Source organism: Hippocampus guttulatus, chromosome 18 (assembly GCF_054856545.1).
Source record: "Hippocampus guttulatus isolate MCC_2025c chromosome 18, RoL_Hgut_1.0, whole genome shotgun sequence".
NCBI classification, from domain to species: Eukaryota; Metazoa; Chordata; class Actinopteri; order Syngnathiformes; family Syngnathidae; genus Hippocampus; species Hippocampus guttulatus.
The window spans coordinates 4,059,949-4,081,186 of NC_141278.1; the positions used below are offsets into that span (position 1 = coordinate 4,059,949).

Genomic DNA, 21,238 nt, shown 5'->3' on the forward strand with positions numbered 1-21,238 from the left:
AGCAAAGGCAGATCGAAAGCTACAGTATGTCCCTAAAACGGAATCAATATCCATTAAGAGACCGAACACCACAGAGAAGTGGACAGGTTGAGAGAAAGAGATTCCCAAAAGAAGATCAGATGCCGCATGTGACATTGAACAGGGCTGAGTAAATGAATGCGGCCCTTGAGAGCTGATCGATAGCATACGACACTTCTCCGCTCGCCGCACACACGTGCGCACTCTTTGCTTTTGTATTCCAACGTCTTCCTCGATTTCGTGTTGGGATTCCATTAGCCACTGTCACTATGGTGTTCAGTGCCGTGGAGATGATGTGCCGCGCCTCAACCTTGGCCCAAGTAAGCCTCTGATCCCTCCGCACAGTTGCTTATCACAATTCCATTGGGAAACATCACGATCACCACCCGTCGTGACTACAGTTCCCCCCCAATGTTTCCCAACTTGTAACAGACATTTTCAACTCTATAACTTTTCCCGAAATGGGAAATGGACTTTTCACTTGTATAGCGCTTTTCTACCTCTGGTACTCAAAGCGCTTCACCCTCATTTACCTCCTGATGGCGCAGCATCAGAAGCAACGGGGGAGCGGGCGGGGGGTGAGGGCACTTCAACATGGCCACATTGGCCGGGGAATCGAACCCCCAACCTCTCTGTTTGGAGACGGCGACTCTACCACCGACACCGTCCAAATTCTCCTCCCAAGAACTGCCGACTTGGAAAGTGTCTCTCTGCTTGATGTGAATGCAGCAATGAACATTGACGACCCTAGGAGTCACTGGAGGACGTTTTTTTTTTTTTTTTAACCCCTCCCCTTCAGCAGCCACTTTCAGACGGATATTTGACTTGTTCTCCAAGAAAGTGACAGCATGTGTGCTGACAGCGGGGTGGAGGCCTGTGCAAGGTTAATGCTGCTCAGTGATCTATGAATCATTAAGCAGTACGCCATGTACACATTAGCGCCTGTAGAGACATGCCCAGCGTGTGTGCGAGGCTTCGCAGAAGTCTGTTCGACTCTGGTGAAGACTTTATTCAAAGTTCGAGTATTGGTTTACCAATTGGGGATGATGGCCTATCAACCATTACATATTATTCAACAATAATAAGAGTCAGTTTAAAACTAAATCAGTAAGCACCGTATTTTGCAGTTACGAGGATACTCATGTTTATTGCGTGACGATAGTCGTGTTAGTCGGAAGACCCCGCGTACCGTTTTCCGCTTCTTGATTTTTCCCCGTCGCTCTCTATTAGTAATAGAGGCAGCGATTTGAGGAAATATGGTGTATCTGCGCTAACGCCCTCAGTGCACATGTTGCTTCGCTAGCTTTAGTATGTGCATGCCAATCGGCGTGGAGCATCTAATAGGCATGCTTACTGCAGCGTAACTTATCGAATCTCCCGTCACGGCAACCTCCCCGGAGAGCTGAGTGACAAATACAAGCTTGCTTGCAAGCACATGATCGGCAACATTTATAAACATTCCAGTCATAGGTCAAAATTACAAGCAAACTGTATTATTTGTGTGATTTTATGGCCGTATTATGAATGGCTAGATTTTTTTTTCCCCCCCCACAGCAGTGAAAGCGGTCAGTGGGTGGAAAAGAGTGACTGAGAAATGTCAACATTGTGGCATTTAAGTGGGATCATAAAAATAGACTCGAGTCTAAATGCGAGCATTCAAGTTATGAGATCGTCCATCCATCAGTTACTTGACCCATCCATTAAATCGTTCAGTCACCCTTTTTATTCACAATGAAGCCGGTTCTCGAGTTTGAGTATCTGGGGTGGAAAAAATACTTTTTTTTCCCCCCCCTGCCTCGGGTATTTTGTGTACCCCGTGCTGCAACAAGTATTCATGCTGTGCAGTAAAGTAACACCGCCAACACGGTGAGAAGGCCAACTCCAACATAAGTTCAGAGTGAGACTGTAATCTTGTGTAACAGACAGGCCTGAATTTACTATCAATTAATCATGTTCAAGTTGGTTACGATTCCTTCACAAAATGTCGTGAGCGTCATTCAGATGAGGTCAATATATCACCTGGAGCACATCGGATTCCTTTTGTGCTGCCTGCTAGAATTTAATTAAAATACCAAAGTGTCACGCCGACAACTGATTTTCGGGGACATATTTCTCGGCGAGCACAAATTATTTTTTGGTCGTTTCACTGGACGTGACACGTCAAGGCGAGATCCATTTACCGCAATGACACTCTGACGTCATCCCACTGATACGTCGGCATGCTATCATTACACCGCTACGAAATAAAACTACTGAATCGATCATAGATATTATTGGAGATTTACATTTTTTTATCATTTGAAACGGTTCACGTCTCAAAATCAGAAAAAAAAAATGACAGCAACTTTTCACCGTTTTATTGCCTCGCTAAAACAAACCTCTCGCGTCATGTAACTGAGCCACAACACCGACGAGTAAATACGTCGCCAGATTAGCTTCTCTTGTTAGCCGACTGTACAGCATTGTATGCCCTAATTTTACATGAAAACTAATTTAATACTTTATTTTGAAATTATGGGACAGTTAGTTTAAATGGGTACATCCTCATTTGTAAACAGCATTAAGAATGATAATCTCTCTTTTTCGGATCAAATGTTACACAATTGATCAAACTCTGCTCGTGTATGAGAATTAATCAACCTAAAACATTGCCTGTACAGTTCAAGTTTAGCGATGTGACTCTAAAGTGAAACTTTAGAGTCCAAATGTACATAAATTCCATGGGATATTGTGTTCCTGTGGTGTCACTTTAACATGTACTTTCCACCTGAGCAGATTAACATGGGGGATATGCGACGTACATGCATTTCCGTTACGGACACGCACCTCTGCATTCCCATCCAAGGCTTTACACTCCCCGTTTTGTCTCCAGGGACTGTGCTGACATTTTCTCCCTCATTTGAAATGCATGACCCGAGCCACACTCGCCTATATGTGCACAGCCTCATGCGGATTTGCCGGTGCGCTGCATGTAACAGTGGGGAGAAATAAGAGATGGGGGGAAAAAAAAAAAGATGATAATACAATAGATGTGAAACAAGACGTGCTAAAACTGCTAGGGTGAGATATGTATGTCATTGTAGTGAGGAAAGGGAGCAGTCACTTTGTCTGTGGGGAACGCAGGCTGTTACGGTGACAAAGAGTCAGCCTCCAGTTGTGGCAGAACACGTCATCAAGTTAAGCCGACAACTGCCACACTCACAAAAAACAAAATTCATTCAACAAAATTTCCTTGATTGACTTTGGGGAAAGTGATTTGAATATTCAAGGAACTATGTTGAAGTGAGGAGCTGTATTTAGAACAGTGGTGTCAAACATACCGCCCGCGGGCCGGAACCGGCCCGCAAGGAGCTTCAATCAGGCCCGCAGGATAATTTAAAAATGCATAAAAGACAGAATTAATATTTTTAATAAGGTGCAATTCATTGAGTTCATCTGATCTGTTTTGATCAGAGAAGATGTTTTGTAAAAGATATGTTCATTAAATTTCAACATTTTCCTAATGTTCTTGTGCTTCCTTATACCAAAACAAAGGAAAAACATATTGTTTTGGTTATTTATAGCAAAGTATGGTATCATTTTAATGGTCCGGCCCACTTGACATCTACCGAGGCCGTATGTGGCCCACCATGTGAAACGAGTTTGACACCCCTGATTTAGAACAAGGGCGGCCCGGTAGTCCAGTGGTTAGCACGTCGGCTTCACAGTGCAGAGGTACCGGGTTCGATTCCAGCTCCGGCCTCCCTGTGTGGAGTTTGCATGTTCTCCCCGGGCCTGCGTGGGTTTTCTCCGGGTACTCCGGTTTCCTCCCACATTCCAAAAACATGCATGGCAGGCTGATTGGACGCTCTAAATTGTCCCTAGGTGTGAGTGTGGGCGTGGATGGTTGTTCGTCTCTGTGTGCCCTGCGATTGGCTGGCAACTGATTCAGGGTGTCCCCCGCCTACTGCCCGAAGACGGCTGGGATAGGCTCCAGCACCCCCCGCGACCCTAGTGAGGATCAAGCGGTTCGGAAAATGGATGGATGGATGGATGGATTTAGAACAAGGCGATGCTGTACTTGGACGACAGTTAGTGTTAAAAATTCAAATGAAAACATCGTCTATAGAGTTAGTTATGGTATCGTGATGTGTGAGAGGCCGTACCAAAACCGAAATTAATGGAGAAAACAAGCGGTGTCGTGGCTGTTTTTGTGCCTCCCTTCTCAGTGAAAAGGCCACATCCATTACATGACTCAGTGTCTGTCGGTACACACTCAAGCGGTGTCACCGCAACTGAGAAGGCGCCTTGATCACACGCGCAAGAGGAGCATGATACAACACTTAAAAAATAAAAAATAAAAAATCACCGAGTATGCTTTTAAGCCTTGGCGATATTTCGAGGTGAGGCTGGCCTTTCAGCCAGCAAATCGACATCCTGGTGGTGAGTTGGCAGACCTCATCTACCTCCTCAAGGAAAGTTAAAGCAAAGGTTTGTTTTAAGATAAGATAACCTTTATTTGATTAATATTAAATCAATTTACAGACGCGCAAAAAAACAAAACAAAAAAACTATTACCGGTACTCAACTTTTAATTAAAATGTCCTTTTTAGAGTTACTTCATCTATTTTATTGAGTTCTAAAACATTCAACTAAAAAAAAAAAAAAAAAAAAAAGAGCGGCCATTAATTTCGGAACGATTTGCAGAGTTCGGAACATTCTAAGATGCTCCGAGATGATCTTACGTTCTATTAAAAGACCGAACGTCCAGATAAGGTGTACTTAAAACAAATACGGCAAAGGGCAGCGGAAACTGAACGAATATATATTTTTTTTTTATCCAACATGGTGTGCGTGTGCGGGATCATCTGTGATTCCTTCTCATCAGCACAATGTCAAACCGCCTCTGACATGATGCTAAATAATAAATCACTCCCTTCACCCTCCCCTCACTCACTCACAGACACATCCATACAAATACGGTGCCGCATGTGTGCCGCCCCATGAATTAATGATGGTCTGGCGGTCTTCACAAGAACAAGCGGGGGGGTCTCGTGTGTAGATATCCCACAATGACATCAATGCAAGGAATTGACAAATCTCATTCTCAATCCCCAAAAGGAGAATGGAGGAATCTCAGAACACACAACATGACCGCACTCTGCCCTGGGTAACGAGTGCCTGAAGCGTTCCCAAACCAGGTGGGAAGCGCCCAGGTAGGAGTCCGGAAAACCTCCACTGACAATGTCAGCAGCGTTGGGCCATGACCTGAATGACTTTCTGGGCCAATGAAAAAAAAAAATCATTTTGGAGCCCAAGCAGGCTTTCAATCGATTCAATTGTCGGTCAGCCAGTTCAGAAATGGTCTTGGAACAGGCTTCATTTGCACATTGTTTGCACAGTTTTTGAAACCAACCATTTTTTTTTTTTATCAACCACAAGATGGAGGACTGCCACTTTGGACAATCCCCCCCCCCCCCCCCCCACTAAAAAAGAAATGCTTTGTCTCTCCCCCTACATCTCAAACAGAGAGTCTTCAGTAAGTGGGTTCAACTTGAAAATGTCCCACTTTCTGGGTGACACCGTGGCACTTTTACCGCCCGACTCGATGGCTCGCAAAGCGGCGCCCGGTCTTGACAGCCGTTCGCTGCGGAGAAGGAATTAAAGTGTCACTGGTGACAAGCTGAAAAGTGAACGTCAAATTTCTCCAGAACTTTTCTTGGAAGTCCTTCAAAGACGGTGGACTGGGAATAAAAAAGAAACATTGGAAACCTCGCATGTTGCTCCGATGGAAGATCAACACGGTGCCTTTCGGGACGCGGCCGAAGCCACATTCAGAATGCAATGTGAATCGGTTTACTTACGTCGGACCAAACTATTTTTCTACAGCATCGTTCGCGTCCTTCACGACGTGATTCTTTTTTCAGACGTTGCTTTGCTACTCTTGTCAGACATTATCATAATCTCGCCGTTTCTTTTTCGGGATTTGGTGCGGAAATTAGCTGTCACATCCTATGCACTGACTCCGTGCCTCAATTTGAGTCTTTTTTTGGGGGGCATGCTTCAGTGGGTTGTAAAATGTGTGCGTCTTTCAGATTTTGTTTTATCACCCTGCATCTTTTTTTTTTCTTCAGCACATTGCATCCAGAACATCACCACGGAACAACTTGTTCGCCCATCACATGTTGACTCATTTGAAAACATTTTCAAAGGCCTTGCTCATTCAAACTGAGGTGAACTGTTTGTTTGTTTCTTTTTCTTCCACCAGTGTTGCTACACACACATACACACGCACACACACGCGTTCTACCTTCGTAGATGAGCTTGAAGCCGTGTGCGGAGACGGCAAAGTCGCTCGTCAGTCTCAAAGAAAAGACATTCCCAGTGCTAGTGACCGGAGGAGGCACCTGGAACCCTGTTAACCTGCGGAGGAAAAATAAACACATGAATACTCCAAAAACATCAACAACACTCTCATATCATTTCTGAGTTGACTCATACTTGGTCAACAAAAAGCCATGAAAACACAGGTTTTATTAATCCAATCGACTGTGATCAACGAATCATCATCATCAAAAAATATCAACTTCATCGGTATAATGCTTGTTCAACAGCAGCGGCGTTAACAAAGCGCTATAAAGAAAACATAAAATAATAGCTAGGGGGAAAAAAAAGTACATAAATAATTACTGACGCAATTAACGTCAAGCGATTATTTTCCCGATCATGTCGAAATGACTATAAATGGCGTCGAAAAACAAGAGCTGCGCACACAAATTGGCTTCCGGGAAATCATCTTGCTGTTTATACTCAGCCGGTTTGATTACACCACTCTGTGTGTTTGATGCTCGTGGCCTGGCCTCTGAGGTACGCAAAAACAACTTTCCATTATTTGCAAATACATTTAAATTTAAAAAAAAAAGGAGGGAAGGGGTGGGTGGCGAGGAAGGCCGGTAGCAATAAAAGCCACAAGTGGATTCTTTTAAATAAATCATGCCACAAGATTAAATCCCATCGAGTTTTGAAACGGCAGTTTTGCTTGATATACAAACAGGAAAACAACAGAGGTGACGCAGCATTGTTAGATGTTCTGAGAGCAGATAGCTTTAAATGATATGCATGCTTACTTTTTTCGTCCATGGGGGGGATGAGGGAGCAGGAGTGGGGTGGGGTGGGGGTGGTATTATTAGTACATCCATGACAGTATTTGTCAAAGGACCAGTTGTTTGGAGATTTACAATTACTCATGACATTTACACTCATTTCTGTGATGTCATTTTCATCTGCAGCCAATTGTGGCAGACATATCTTTTTGTGATCGACATTATCACTAAAGTCCATCTCATCCTATCATTTACCATCACCTCACAATAATTAACCAGCTCCACAGACACACACGCTTCCCTCGTTACGGCCATTAATGGTGGGGGGGTTTTTCCCCCCTTCTTTTCTTTTCTTTTTTTTTTTATCTGACAAACGTCTGCTTCTGTTATTTCAGCACGTTTCATCATGCGGCATCTCGTTAGCATTCCTATCATCATCAGATAAACTCTGTTTGACACAAGCGCTCGCACACACACCGAGGAGGAGATAAGGTCCAGAGGTCATAATTGTTCAAGTTGGCTGGAGTGTCAAGGCCAAGCAAATTCATTTTCTCTCTTTTCTCCCATGTTCACCACTGAGGACGTTCACGCCGTTTCATCTTTATTCTATGCGCAAGGGACTGAGGAAAAGCAACGAATCCCTCCTAATTATCAGCCCAAAACAAACATGATTGATTCGTTATTCTCGAAAGAAATGCAATCCCATCAATGCCGTCTTTTCTCTGTGCATCTTGATTTTTTTTTCTCCCGGTTGGACAAACTTCAGGGTCTGCACTGGTCTGTGTGACATGAATATGCAGCACACACACACACACACACACACACACACACACACACACACACACACACACACACACACACACACACACACACACACACACATGTCAGCAAACATCTTGAAGGGGGGGGGGGGGCATTAGATCTGTGCAGGTGACACACTCCCCAAAGATGGTGAACTCGCTCTAACAGTCCACAGACATGGTGGACATCCCACAACACCGCAGATGATTGGCAGAAATACCAGCGATTAGCACCGTCGGCCAATCTTTTGCACCGTTCCAGCCTACCGATTCGGGATTCAGGAGTGACTCCTCCCACCCAGGATGCGAAGCGCTCCGACGGGGGGGTTGAACAGCAGATTAACCTCGCTGTCAGCCCCAGAGGTTGAGAGGGGAACACGCTGTGACTCAGACTGACAAGTAGTGATGCAAGCTAAACACCAATGCGGCCTTTTTTTCTAATCCAGCAATGCGTTTCATATGCATCTTTAGTCGCTGGAGAGAGAAAAAAAAACGAACTTGTTTGAAAAACAATAGCCCTGAATTTTAGCATCTGTATTTAAATACTAAGGTTGCAATTGATTCATCTATAATAATTTGATTAGGGATTTTCGATGCTGCTTTTTTTCAGACCGATATAAGTATTCACTTCAGGGCTCACCAATATTGAGTTGGTGTGCTTTCTAAAAAATAATTAGTTTGCCCCAAGTCAATCTGGGACGGGCTTGAGCTCACCCTCCGCCACGACCCTAATTAGGAATAGCACTCCAGAAAATGGATGAATGGACTTCAGGCTTTTGACTGACTAGAAGGACCGAACAATTGAGTGTGGCAGCAACTGGTGCTTTTCCATTGTGCATTTTGTGAATGGATTTTAATTGATCAGCTCTGTTAGGTAGTAGCCAGCATGGTCCAGTAATGGTTGACATGAAATTTTAAGGAACCATCCCAAAAACACCACGATAGCACCGTTGACTTGTTTTTTATTTATTTTTATTTTTTTTATCCATTTGCACTTTTGCTGTGCTCTCAGCTTCGATAGCAACAGGTGCGACATTTTTACCCCTTGACCCCACCTCCCCCCCCTCCGGGATCTTGGCGACATGCCTCTGTGGGCAAACTCGATTTTCCTGGGGGCATTTTCAACAACATCTGTAAACAGCGGCCCCGCACTATTTAATAATAAATCTTGTGTACCTCCGTCTTCCCACACACACACACACCCCGCCCTCCTCTTTCTTTTAGACACTTCGATAGATAGTGACTGCTGACCCCCCACTCCCCGAGCTAAAGCTTGTTTAGGCTTCTGGCTATCCCATCACTTACTATTACACTTGACGGTCATGGGGAAGAACATGCAGTGAAAGGGACACACACACACACACACACACGGAAGAGGGGCAAACACAAATGGATGTGCATGCTGGTGCGATCTGTCTCTCGCATGCAGGCACACACACACACAGACCTGTGTTGTGCAGATAGGCAGAGACAGATTGCATGCCTCCACTGGCATTCAAAGGGGAGGTGTCAGGGCTGACAATGACTTAAAGGTACAGTCGTCAGAGAGATATATGGGCCGGGGGGGAGGGGGGGGGGGGGGTGAAGCGCAGATTAGATGTGGTGCTGAGAAAAAGAGGGAGCGCGTAAAAGAAGAAATATGATGGTGAGGGATTAAACGCATGCGTCAAGCACAAGTGGGAGGTCACAAACTTGACAGTGGTTAAGGATGAGGTCACAAGACCGGACTTCATGAGAATTATGTTAGAAATTGTACAAAATGTTGGTCATGAAGAGAGTGCTGGCTGACACGCTGTCAAACAACACACACATATAGAGATACAATGCTGAAAATAGACCAAAAATCGGATTGTTGTTTTCCCAAATAGAATGACAGGCTTGCAAATACCTTATTTCGATTCAACGCAAAGAAGTTTGCTTTCATAGAAGAGCGCAGATGAGAAACCAAGGGGGGCCCAAAGCAGGTCTTTCCTTTTGTATTTTGGGACAATTTGTCCTGTTCAATAAATGGCTGAAAGTGCATCGGTGACTGCAATTCTTCTTGCCCACAAACAAGGGCATTACAGAACCTTTTTTTTTTTCTCCGCTTGACTCAAGCTGTGTCGTATCTGAAGCTCACTTCAGTACTTGCTCGCAACACAAAGTAAAAAGTCGACCAAGTGACACTCCTAAATCAAGGTACCCACAGTACCATTAATTAAATTGCAAAACATGAAAGTCTTGACTGTTCTCATCAAATTTCATGTTGTGCCTTCCCACATGATCCTCAATGGGGGGAAAAAAATCTCAAATAAAATCCGATGCAGTCGTGTCTCTTGTAATCCTTTGTGTTGGCGTCTGTCTGCAGTTCAGTGTGCATCACCCGTGGTAGTAATTACCGCTTTGACTTGTTGACGACAACATAGTGGCACAAAACATCAGGCCCGCCCATGCACATGCACACACTCAAAGGCCCTTTTACACACCTCAACACATGACTCAGATGCACATCCCTAAGAATGGTTACATGTCAGGGTTTCTGGGATATCTTAAAAGCTAACACGAAATCCAAGTTCCAAACTGCATTCCGATCTAAAATGCCGCATGGAAATGTAAACATCGACCTTGGATATGGCAGACAGCTTTAATCAGGAAGGTGGCCATATATATTCCCCGGCTTGGCATCATGAATCACTTTTACATGGGATGTCCTTCCAAGACCAGTTTCAGGCGGCGGCATGGCGCAAAGTGGAGCAAATCCGAGTGGACGCTTTTACAACGTTCAGCGTGATGAATGGCCGCACCGCTGCCACCGTAGCTCCCACTACATTCCGGCACAACGGAACACCCGTGAACGTGGTCTTTGTGCTTTTTCAATACAGAAACAGATTCCAAGGGGGTTCAATCCAGCCTGCAGTGGTGGGAAGTAACGAGGTTCGATTATACTTGAACAGTGATTCTGTCCACCTGCTACAGAAGTTTAGAAAACAAAGCCTGTTTGTCTTGATCAAGAATTTGGTAGACGTGTCGATCCTAACCAGATTCACCCCAAAGTCTCTAGAAGCCATGTGTGAAATGTTTTTGGTTTGAAGCGGCTATTTTAGTGTCACATTGGCCGATTCCAAAGGTCCTTCAAAAGTAACCTTGTCCTTAATATTTTGTCAGATTGGAGTTGGAACATGGATACGAGACAGATGGAGGACGCTTGACTGCCAACGATTTCATTACGGGTGAGGGGTGAGGAAAAGTGGTCGGTCCTCGCCATAAAACACAAAACTAATCCCGCCGCCAGATCAGAGCTTGACCATCCATCTTGTGTGCATGATCAAGGTCCCACCTTTGAAACACATGAAGTGTGCCTGGCATGACTATAAAGATCCAAGAACTCCACTCAGATTTTTTTTTAAAACTGTATTTTGAACATTAGGTCCACCGGCCCTGTCACTGCTTAAAAAAAAAAAAAAGCAAAGTCAACGCTACTTTCTGCTGTTCAAAATGTGCACTGAGTGGTTGCCAAAATATTTGTTATGGGATTATTTTGTATTATTGAGGCACGGCGTGCTCTGCTTGAGACAAGGCATTCGGGCAACATTCTGTCATCTGGTTTTAATTTTTAAAAACACGAGGCTGGCATCCGCTGCTGCATCATAATACACATATAATCAAGCTCAATGGTCATTATGAAACACTCGCACGTGCGCACACACGGCAAATCACAAAAGGATGGCAATGCTCGAGTGAGGAAAAAGTCTGTAATGGTCAAGTGACAGACGGTGATGAATTGATACGTCGACAAAGGCGCTGTGTCTGTGCATTAAGGTCACCAGACTCTCTTTTAATTGAATTCTTGTATTTGGGTCTGCGAGGATAATGGAGCGAAGCACTGGAGCAGAGAGGTACACGCATTGTTCTCGTTCTACCCCCCCGATCCGAAAGTCTGCTCCATTGGCCGCCCATTCCTGCCGTGACAGCGTTTGAACGTCATTAGGCCGCGGACACAAAATCTTTAAGCGCAGCCGTCCTCGTAAATATGTGTGCACACCTGAGCGATTAACGATGCTTTAAGAGTGATGTTTCATGAAAAAAAAAACTTCTCCCGACTAATGACTCCGGCATTAGGGAGCCTCAGCTTTTCCTGGACTTAGAAGCATTTGGTTAAAAGAAGTTACTGCAATTAGAAAAGAAACTAAGGTGCAAAATCGTGTTATTGGCAAATCTTGCTAGCGGGCATCACGAATACAGACATTACATCTATTCCATGTGACAAAAATAAGTGAATGACAAATGAGATGGAATACTGCACTGCCTAATACAACATCGTACTGTTTACCAAGACCATAATATCATGAGACACTGAGCGATTATACGATAAGCCAGCCATTATCATCTATGGAACAGAAGCGGGGAATTACAGAGGAACTTTGGGGACGATATCACTAACAATGTCCCAAACGCTGCGATTTTGCGATAATGACGTATTGTGGCCAAAGCATCTGTCAATCACAGAGAAACTTGTACTACACTTTCTGTTTACGGTGTTGAGAGCAATTCTGAAATGCAATTCATATCTTGTGGAAGAAATTGGTATGGCACAGCATTGCATATCTATGGAACGTAACAAATGCAATCTCAAACAACATGAATGCAACGACTGATAAATCTGACAGTTCATATCAAGTCAAATTGGAACTTGAAAAGAAAGAAAAAGGGACTGTTATGGAGAAATATTACCAACCAAGAAGAAGTCAGGCTATTTGGGGCAAAACAAATACGTGGCACAGCTCCCTTTAACCATGAATGCACAAAACATCGTGGCGTGACCACATCACATCAGATTGGAACAAAAATTTGCATGAAATAGGCCATTCCTAGATGACCGAACGTCATCTTTAATATTGCATAAACATACAGCAAGACCCCACTAGCTATGCCAGAGTGGCTGGCTGCTGAAGTTTTGGTTGCCAAAGGGAGTTGAAATTGTCTCAAATAACTAGAATGTGTATTTCATGTCTGTATTCACTTTCCTCAAAAGGTGTTTATTTGTCCTCACTGGACTAATAGTAGCACATGAGCTATTTGGGGAAACAAAGATATACAAAATGGTCACAAAAATAAGCAGGAATCAAACTCTGAAAAACGACACGCCGCTATCGAGTTCCGCGAAGATCAAATCAGCATCAACATCAAGGCAAAAAAAAATAATGGAAAAAAAAACTGCCAAAGTGCAAAGCGCAGACAGCCGGACGCCTCTTCTGACGTGTCACACTGACAGAACAATTTCATTTTCAGTTCCGTTTGAATTATCACATCTGCTGTGATTAAAAAGAAGCAATGGGAAACCACAACAGGCAGGAAGACAAATCAATCACAGAATGGTGAGGTCGATTTGCTGTTGTTGTCTTACTTTTTATTTTATTTTTTCAAGAAAAAGTACAAAGTGCGCGTCCTCAGCTAACCTAAGAATCCAAATCCAAAAGCATGGAACAGAACCACTAAATAGATTCCTTAGTCAAGATGGTGGATAGTCGAGCATGTCGCAACCCTCCCGTTGGATTGAGTCACCTTGCGTTTGTGAGTCACGCTCGGAGGAAAGAATTCCAACAACATCAATGCGGGAGAACCTTTAGCCTCAACACGGTCGTCTTTCAATAATGAGACAGGCGCGTCGAACCCTGCCCACGCGGCTCAATGCTAAGCATCCAGTGGGAAGCTGGGTGGGCGTGAGGCTCAAGAAAGGAACGCTGAATGGAGATAGAAAAAAAAAAACGACTTCTCTGTTTAAAAAAATGTGGGATGATACAGTTTTTCACCGTCCTGCTATTATTTAAAAAAATATATATATATTACAAAGCAACAGTGATAGAACCTTGCGGTTCATTAAACACAGTTGTTCAGGCGAACATTCAAGTAGTCCTGGATTGTTTTGATTAGTTTTCTATTTTGAGTCCGCTGTGCTGTCGGACGTTAATGTAAAATTAAATGAATTCATTTTCAAGTTGATTGAAGTCACAGGTGTCAAAGTCAAGGTCCGGGGGCCAGATCCGGCCTGCCACGTCATTTTGTGTGGCCGGCGGGAGCAAATCATGTGTCGACTTTCATGGTCCATGATGAAACCTGTTCTGAAATGTCAAATTGTCACGGGTAATAAATAACGTTGAGATTTTGCATCGGCCCTCCAAGGGAAGACGGAACTCCGAAGTGGCCCGCGACAAAAAATGAGTTTGACACCCCTGATTTAAGTGAACCCCCTAACCCACCCAATCCCCGTTGTGTTGAAAGCAATTGTCATCTTCGTATCATCTTCTCCGGCCTTTAACCAAATGCCATTCTCAGTTTTGGTCCTTGTCGCCCTGTTCGTCTCAATCCGATCCCCACTTGCGATTGTCGGAAGGCGTGCCAAACATCCGCTCTGATCCCTCCAGTAAGGAGGAGGGTCGAGGCCAGCTCTGTGGCTCTTCAAACTGATCCCTCCACAGGGAAAGCGCACGCCTGACACCTGGGTGACGACCCGCAAGGAGGTTGTGAGTATCGAGAGGCTAATGGGCAGTTTGAAGGGATTACCAGTTTAGCCGCTGGGATTACTGGAACGCTACACACACATACAAATGCACACACGAAAGACACACTGGCCAGTGTATTTACCAGACTGGGAAAGTCATCCGAGACATATTGGCTACACTGACTCTCAGTGGCCGGCAATTCAAAACAATTCCGCTTAAATCGTCAAAAGCCGCTAGGATCTTGTAACAGAGCTGCTCTGATGTTATGATGACATTCCTATCAGAGAGACATCGAACTTTACAAGTGTTTGCTCGTTCCTCCCTCCATTATGTAAAGTCGCCAATACATATTTATGAAAAGACTTATCTTTGTCCTTCGGAAGGTACCGTGAGCACTGCTCTTAAAAGCCGCCATCCACGATTCAGTTGCGAGGAACAGTTATGCGCTGTTATTAGAGAAAGATAATTCCGAATGTAAGCCTTTTTGTTTTTTGTTTTACAATCATAACGCTTCACTGTAGCTCACACGCTGGTCAGAAAAATGCAAGGAGCACAAAAACCATCGTGTGAATATCATTAAATGTATTTTACGTCATTTACATTTTTATAGATTCATTTTCAACATCCCAACAAAGTTGGCACAACCCCCCTTTTGCCCATATACACACACACTCCAATATCCACTGCTCCATTTTATTTTCAAATCATTTAATTGCAACGGATATAACGTGCACGGTATGTATAAAACCTCTGGAGATAACGAAACCCATTTCAAAACTAATTCCTCATAATTCATAATACAACTGCAATAATTATGAAGAGGTTAATAGCTGACTTTGCAGGAAAACTTGTTTTACGCTCCAAACAATAGATTTGTCATTTTTTCAAGTTATGTCACAAGTAAAAGATTGATTGTGGCAAAGTAGGAAAACCAAAAGACAATGCCAGCCGAGAATCCGTTTTTAATAAACGTCAAAACCGACGACACAACGGTAGATGAATTTGGACTCTTTCATTGAATTTTGCGCAGCTTTCTTTTGAGATTACAATTGTAATCTGCGGTTGAAAGGAACGGGAGGCCGGTTATCGGCAGTGAACAAATGACGTTGACAATATGAGTTGAAACAGACCCGATCGCTGAAGTCATATTTGAGAAGAGAGATGAAGGAGTCCATTACAGGTTCCGACAGAGACAGACGATGCACAGGGTGAGAGAAGATAATGGACACCAAGTGATAAGCTCCACACGCACAATGTATCTCTTTTTTTTTCTTTTACAGCAAAAGCCAAGAAACCTGTGACGGCAAGCTTCACGCTCAAAGAAAACATTTCGTGTCAAAAGTAATTTCCTAAATGGCTCTTAGCAGCTTCCAAAGGTCCCGTGAAAGCTTTTAGCTTTTTTTTTCCTCCGGCCCTCTTTAAATATAGCCAGCTGCATCTTCCTGTGTGTGCGCCAGTTCCAACATATCAACCATAATGCTGATCGAGACAGCCAAATGTCCTGAGTTCACCTTTGAATGCTGTTTTTTTTTTTTTAACCTGAAGCCTTGTATATGAAATGTGCTATAACCTGTCAATAAAGTTGCCTTGTCTCAATACATCTCGACACTATTCTATTTTTCATGCCCCCCCTCCCATTGATTTATATTTAGTATTTCTCATCAAACTATCGCATATCTTGTCTGATTGGCTCGGATCAGATGGTCTACCTCATAAAGACAGTTTAAAAAAAAAAGCACATTATCAAAGTCACCAAACGCTACCACTGATTTGTGGGTTTCCCACTCCTCGACAAAGGAACAATGTCGGTCAAATAAGCACCACAAAAAATAATAATAATGAAAAATAAAATAAAACAGCCTCTTATCTCTTGCCTTCCATCCATGGACCCTATGGGCAACGTTATGTGGATCGTAGAGTTCACATACACAAACACAAAAGAGTTGCACGACCAAACACACATACACACACACACCTCTGAAGGTTAGAACGGATGCGGCAAGAGAAGAAATATGACAACCTCAGGGGTAAATACACCTCCATTGGAACTCCACACATACACGATTCGTGGACAGCTACATCCACACCCCATGCAGCCCCCCCCCCCAAATATATTGTGCCCACATCAAAAGTGTTTTCATGATCTTTGTACTTGTATGCCGTAGTTCCCTGTGTTTATCCTGACGAATGTGTTTTTTTTTCCCTTTTGTACTGTATTGTGTCTATGTGAGCGACCCCCCGTGTGTCCTCCTGCAGAGGAAAATAAGAGAGTGCCTTATTGAGTGTAAAGGGGCATTGCAGAAGATTACACATACGACAAAGCGGGTCAGGACCGTAACACACACACAGCCGCTCGTAATACAAATACGTTGTGTTGTTTGAAGGCAGCTTTTCGTGCAGTCTAATGAGATCCCCCCCCCCCCTTTTTGTTTTTTTTTTGAAGTTGCATAATGGTGAGCAAAATTTGACATGGCAAAGAAAACATCTCGGTAATTTAGTGCCACCCATCTGTTCAAGATTCCTGCTTTCAATTTATCTCATTTATGTAGATTGCCGAGTAGGAGTTTGTCGAAGTACAAACCTTGACAATGGCAGCTATCAAGCAAAAAAGGCCCACTTCCTGTTAGATTTCAGGCAGGGCCCTTGAAATGTGTTTTGATTGTGAGCAAGCTTCAAATAAGCAGCGAAGCGCAACCCTGTCACACTGAGCGAGTGCAGTGTGAAAAGGGTCTCGCACTTAAAGAACAGGATAGTAAATGGGCAACCTGAGTCGGAGTCAAAGCTCCTTGCTGCTACGCCGAAGAGAAGAATATGACAAAAACCTCCATGTTTCATGCGATAATAAAGACAAAGTGAGCATTACGATGTTCGTTAAGGTGGAGCTGTCTGCACTCGTAATGGATCTCATTAGACTGTGGCAACGGAAGCTCCAAACAATACAGACGAGTGAAATCAAAACAAACCACAGACATTATATTCCCATTCGGAGTCCAATGAGTGAAAAGGCTGGTGGTAAATCACATGAGACAAGCAGCCTAAACTCTGCTCACCTTCTTCACCCCAAATGCAATAACTCCTATTGCTCCCTCTTTTTTATTTTATTTTTTTTGAGATGCAAAATGGAGGTACAGCCAGCGCAACGTAATTGAAGACACACGTCGTGACATCTTAACTTAGTAGGTGAGTGCAGAGACATTTTCTCCCTCTCCCCTCAACAACAATCTCATCTTTACCCCGCCCCCCCCCCCCGTAACCTTGTCATTTACCCCGCTGACCCATCCAAAGATGGATGCCCCACACTCCAGCATATATAGCCTTGCATTGATTGTTTTTTTTTTCTCAGGGCTTCTAAGTTCCTTCGTTTTTGGGGGATTTTTTTTTCCCCCTCAACTGACCTCAATTGCACTCCTCATTGCTCGGCGGATAGCATACCATCATATTGAGTTTACAGAGTGGCTCACAGCGGCAATCATGAACCCACGACAAACAGAAGTGCACTTTCAAAACCGAGTGACACAGTTAAATCAACGACAAAATGCTGCTTCCCGCGGTAAACTCCCAGGGTGAATTATTTAAAAGTAGACATTTGCTGCGGTGCTGACTCAAGTCAACAAATTATTTTGCAAAGAAACGGACTTTTCACACATAATCAGCAAACAACTTCAAGACGGCTTAAAGACTGTAAACTCGGGGTGTACAAATTGAGGATGTGGCCACTTTTTTTTCACCACTGCAAAAACAGTCCAATTTAGAGAAAAAATATACTGAGCAATATGACCAAAAGAAAGGGGGGGGGGGATATTTACGATCTTACTAAATCCACCCCAGCTCATTTCCATAATATAAACCAAAATAGATCAATTTAAAACCTTAATCTATTTGATGTGCTAACGACTATACAGTGCGCTGCCCAGAAAAAGTGAAAAGTGAATTCCCTGAGAAAATGGCCGTCATGGTTCACCAGTTTTCTGGGTTTTGTCATGTATGTGATGTTGGCAAACCGAGCCTTTATACCGGGGGTTGGCAACCCGCGGCTCAAGAGCCACATGCTGATATTTAGCGCCCCCCTAGTGGCTCCCTGGAGCTTTTTCAAAAATGTTGGAAAATGGAAAAAGATGGGGGAGGGAAATATACATTTTTTTGTTTTAATATGGTTTCTATAAGAGGACAAACATGACAAACATTAACGTTTTCCAATGCTGTAAAAATGTGTCGAATAAATATGACATTTAAACATGTCGTCAATGAGGATTTGTGTTATAGCCTGCGACACATGTTTCTATTAGCAGGATGTCAGTCGGGGGGCTGTTGTATAAAAAAAAATAAATGGGCTACGATAGTTAGCACGCTGCGAAAGTGCGTCCCGTGCCTTGTTCATCTTAGCGGCCGTTATGGTCATTACTCATTACGGCGTGCGTGTCTAAGTGTGTGCGCGTGTGCGGTAACGGGTCGATCGCGGCAGGTTGGTTGCAAGCCACGCCTTGCTGAAAAGCAATATTGACTTAGCAGTACGCTCGCCACATGTGTACAACGCTCGAGATACCAGACGCTATAAACAAATTTCCAAAGATTTCAGCCCGAGAGAGCGGCAGATCGAAGCCAATCAGACGCCTAAACACAACGCCCGGTTTGCATTGAAACCCGAGAGTACGCTAGTGTATTAAATTTGTTCTCGCGCAAAAATAAATATGGCCAGCACGCACGCACACATACACGCTCACACACAATCTGATGAAACATTCACACAGCTGACATGCTCAGAGGTGTTTTGCTTGACCGACTCTTCACTTATAATCCATAAAAAAAATATGTGTGGGGGCGGGGGGTGAACAAGCATTGAAGAAAAAGTATTTTTGTTCAGTTTTAATGGGATGGAAGAATGTGTTTGAATTTGTTTTTTTTTTCATTTTAAATATTAAAATATGTTACGTTTTCCCCAATGTACCAAATGTGAACTAAACTGTGACCGGGTTTAATTTTCCTTTTTTTTTCCTCAAGCGATTGCACCTCACATTTTGAAAAATATTGTCAGACATAAAAGTGCGGTATAAAATGTTCTACTTTTCTCCCTAAACAACCACAATAACAACATTATGTTTTACCGAGTGAGAGTGCCAAAATGTGTTGTTTTTTTTTTGTTCTTTTTTTGACAGCAGGTAAGGCAAATCTGTGCTTGTATTCTAATTTCGAGCCACACCGTATTGGGGGCGTGTTGTTTGTGTTTTTCAGGCCAAACGTTTTCCCAATGATCATTTTCTTACAGACCCCACCATAGTTATTTAGTATGCAGTTAAATGACAGGTCACCAGTCAAATCGAAAAACAACCAGAAAGACATCCGCTGCACAATACAAGTCAAGGCAGGAGGAGGTAAAAAAAACAAATGTAGGAAACCTTATGCAAATGTGTCAGATTGAATTAGCATGCAACCTGAGAGGAAGCGCCATCCCGTCTGTCAGTCCCATGAGGGGCTCGTACTGTATGAAGAACTTTTCCCCGAGTCGCATGAATACATGCAAGGCTAACTTGCCGTTACTTTTCAAACTAGTACAACCCCCCCCCCCCCCCAAAAAAAAATCAGCACATAAACAAACATAACGAGGCTGAATTGTCTCGTCCTTCAATCAGTGTTTGTCATCCAAAGTGGCTGAACGCTGCCGTGCTGCGGGCCAAGCAGACTTTTCGCACAACACCAGCGGCTGTCAGCGGGCCAACTTGGAACTGCTCGACGGAACATGCGGCACAAGCGAGGTGCCCTTTAATTAATGATGAAAAACTTGTCATTAGAACAAATTGGTAGGATTGAAGTACTTAACGCATCAATAGATGGAGCGCTGATTAGGAAGCTCGGAGTGTCTCTATGAAACATGAACAAACAAAAGGTTCGACTTGTTTCATAAATATGCACAATGAATGAATGCCGTGACATCGTACGTCTGACATCAGCAGCCTCCACGAGTACTCAATACTTTATAACAACCAAAAGTTGACCTGCTGACAGCCGCTGGTGCTGTGCGAAAAGTATCGGGCCGATACCCATAACCCGGTATCGGTACTTGCCCAACCTCTCACGATACGAAGCAATAAAACCATGCCCTCATTCGGGTCATAGGTTAGCTCGTGCCTTTCCAAGCAGAGCTTGAGTACACCCTGGACTGTACAGGTAACCTGTCTGTTCATGTAAATACGTTTCTTCCACATTTAGTTAAACTACTAAACCATGTATGCATGCATATAAGGTACAAGAGGATTATATGACATTGGCACTCACCTGTATACTACGCAGTGAGCCCCATGAGTACTTTTACACCGATTCGTTTGAAAAGTGGCACATTTCAATGTAGAAATTAAATAGCTTTCGATGGATTTTCTTTATGCGGCAAAGCGCAATTATTTTTTTTTTTCCTTTCAAAGCTCACATTAAACACTCCATTAAGTGATCAACAAGGCCCAGAAGAAATCATTTGCACAGTAAAAGACGCACGTACTGACTTTACGTTGTCGTCACAGTTTGCAATGGCAATGTGGAAAAATAGCAGTCGTGTCGCATGCAGTCGCTCGCTCGGTTAAGCAGGGAAACGCGAGTCAACCCAGGACGTCTTTTACTTTTGCTTTTCCTTTTAACTGCTTTATCTCCTCCCTGGGCATCACAAAACCAAATCCCACGTTTGCCGTTTTCTTTTTGGCGGCTTCACACAGTATTTGAACAATGAAAGCATTTTGGTTTGAGAATGCCGATTGCGTCAGGCTTCTAACGGATGCGAGCCAAAGCGTCCCATGGTGAGAGGACTGCTTTCCAGCAACTATCAGGAGGGCTCATTTGCATCTTTTGATGACCTAAATCGCTTCCCCCTCATCTC

At 43.6% G+C, this 21,238-nt stretch overlaps 1 protein-coding gene across 3 annotated transcripts in view; it reads right to left on the reverse strand.

Annotated features, from left to right (window-relative positions):
• The window catches only part of csmd3b (CUB and Sushi multiple domains 3b), a 182,976-nt gene that overhangs the window by 120,759 nt on the left and 40,979 nt on the right, over positions 1-21,238 (reverse strand). For all 3 annotated transcript variants that reach the window (XM_086136556.1, XM_086136555.1, XM_086136554.1), the window contains exon 3: positions 6,308-6,420. In XM_086136556.1, the coding sequence (XP_085992682.1) occupies positions 6,308-6,420 (113 nt within the window). The remainder of the gene's footprint in view (positions 1-6,307; positions 6,421-21,238) is intronic.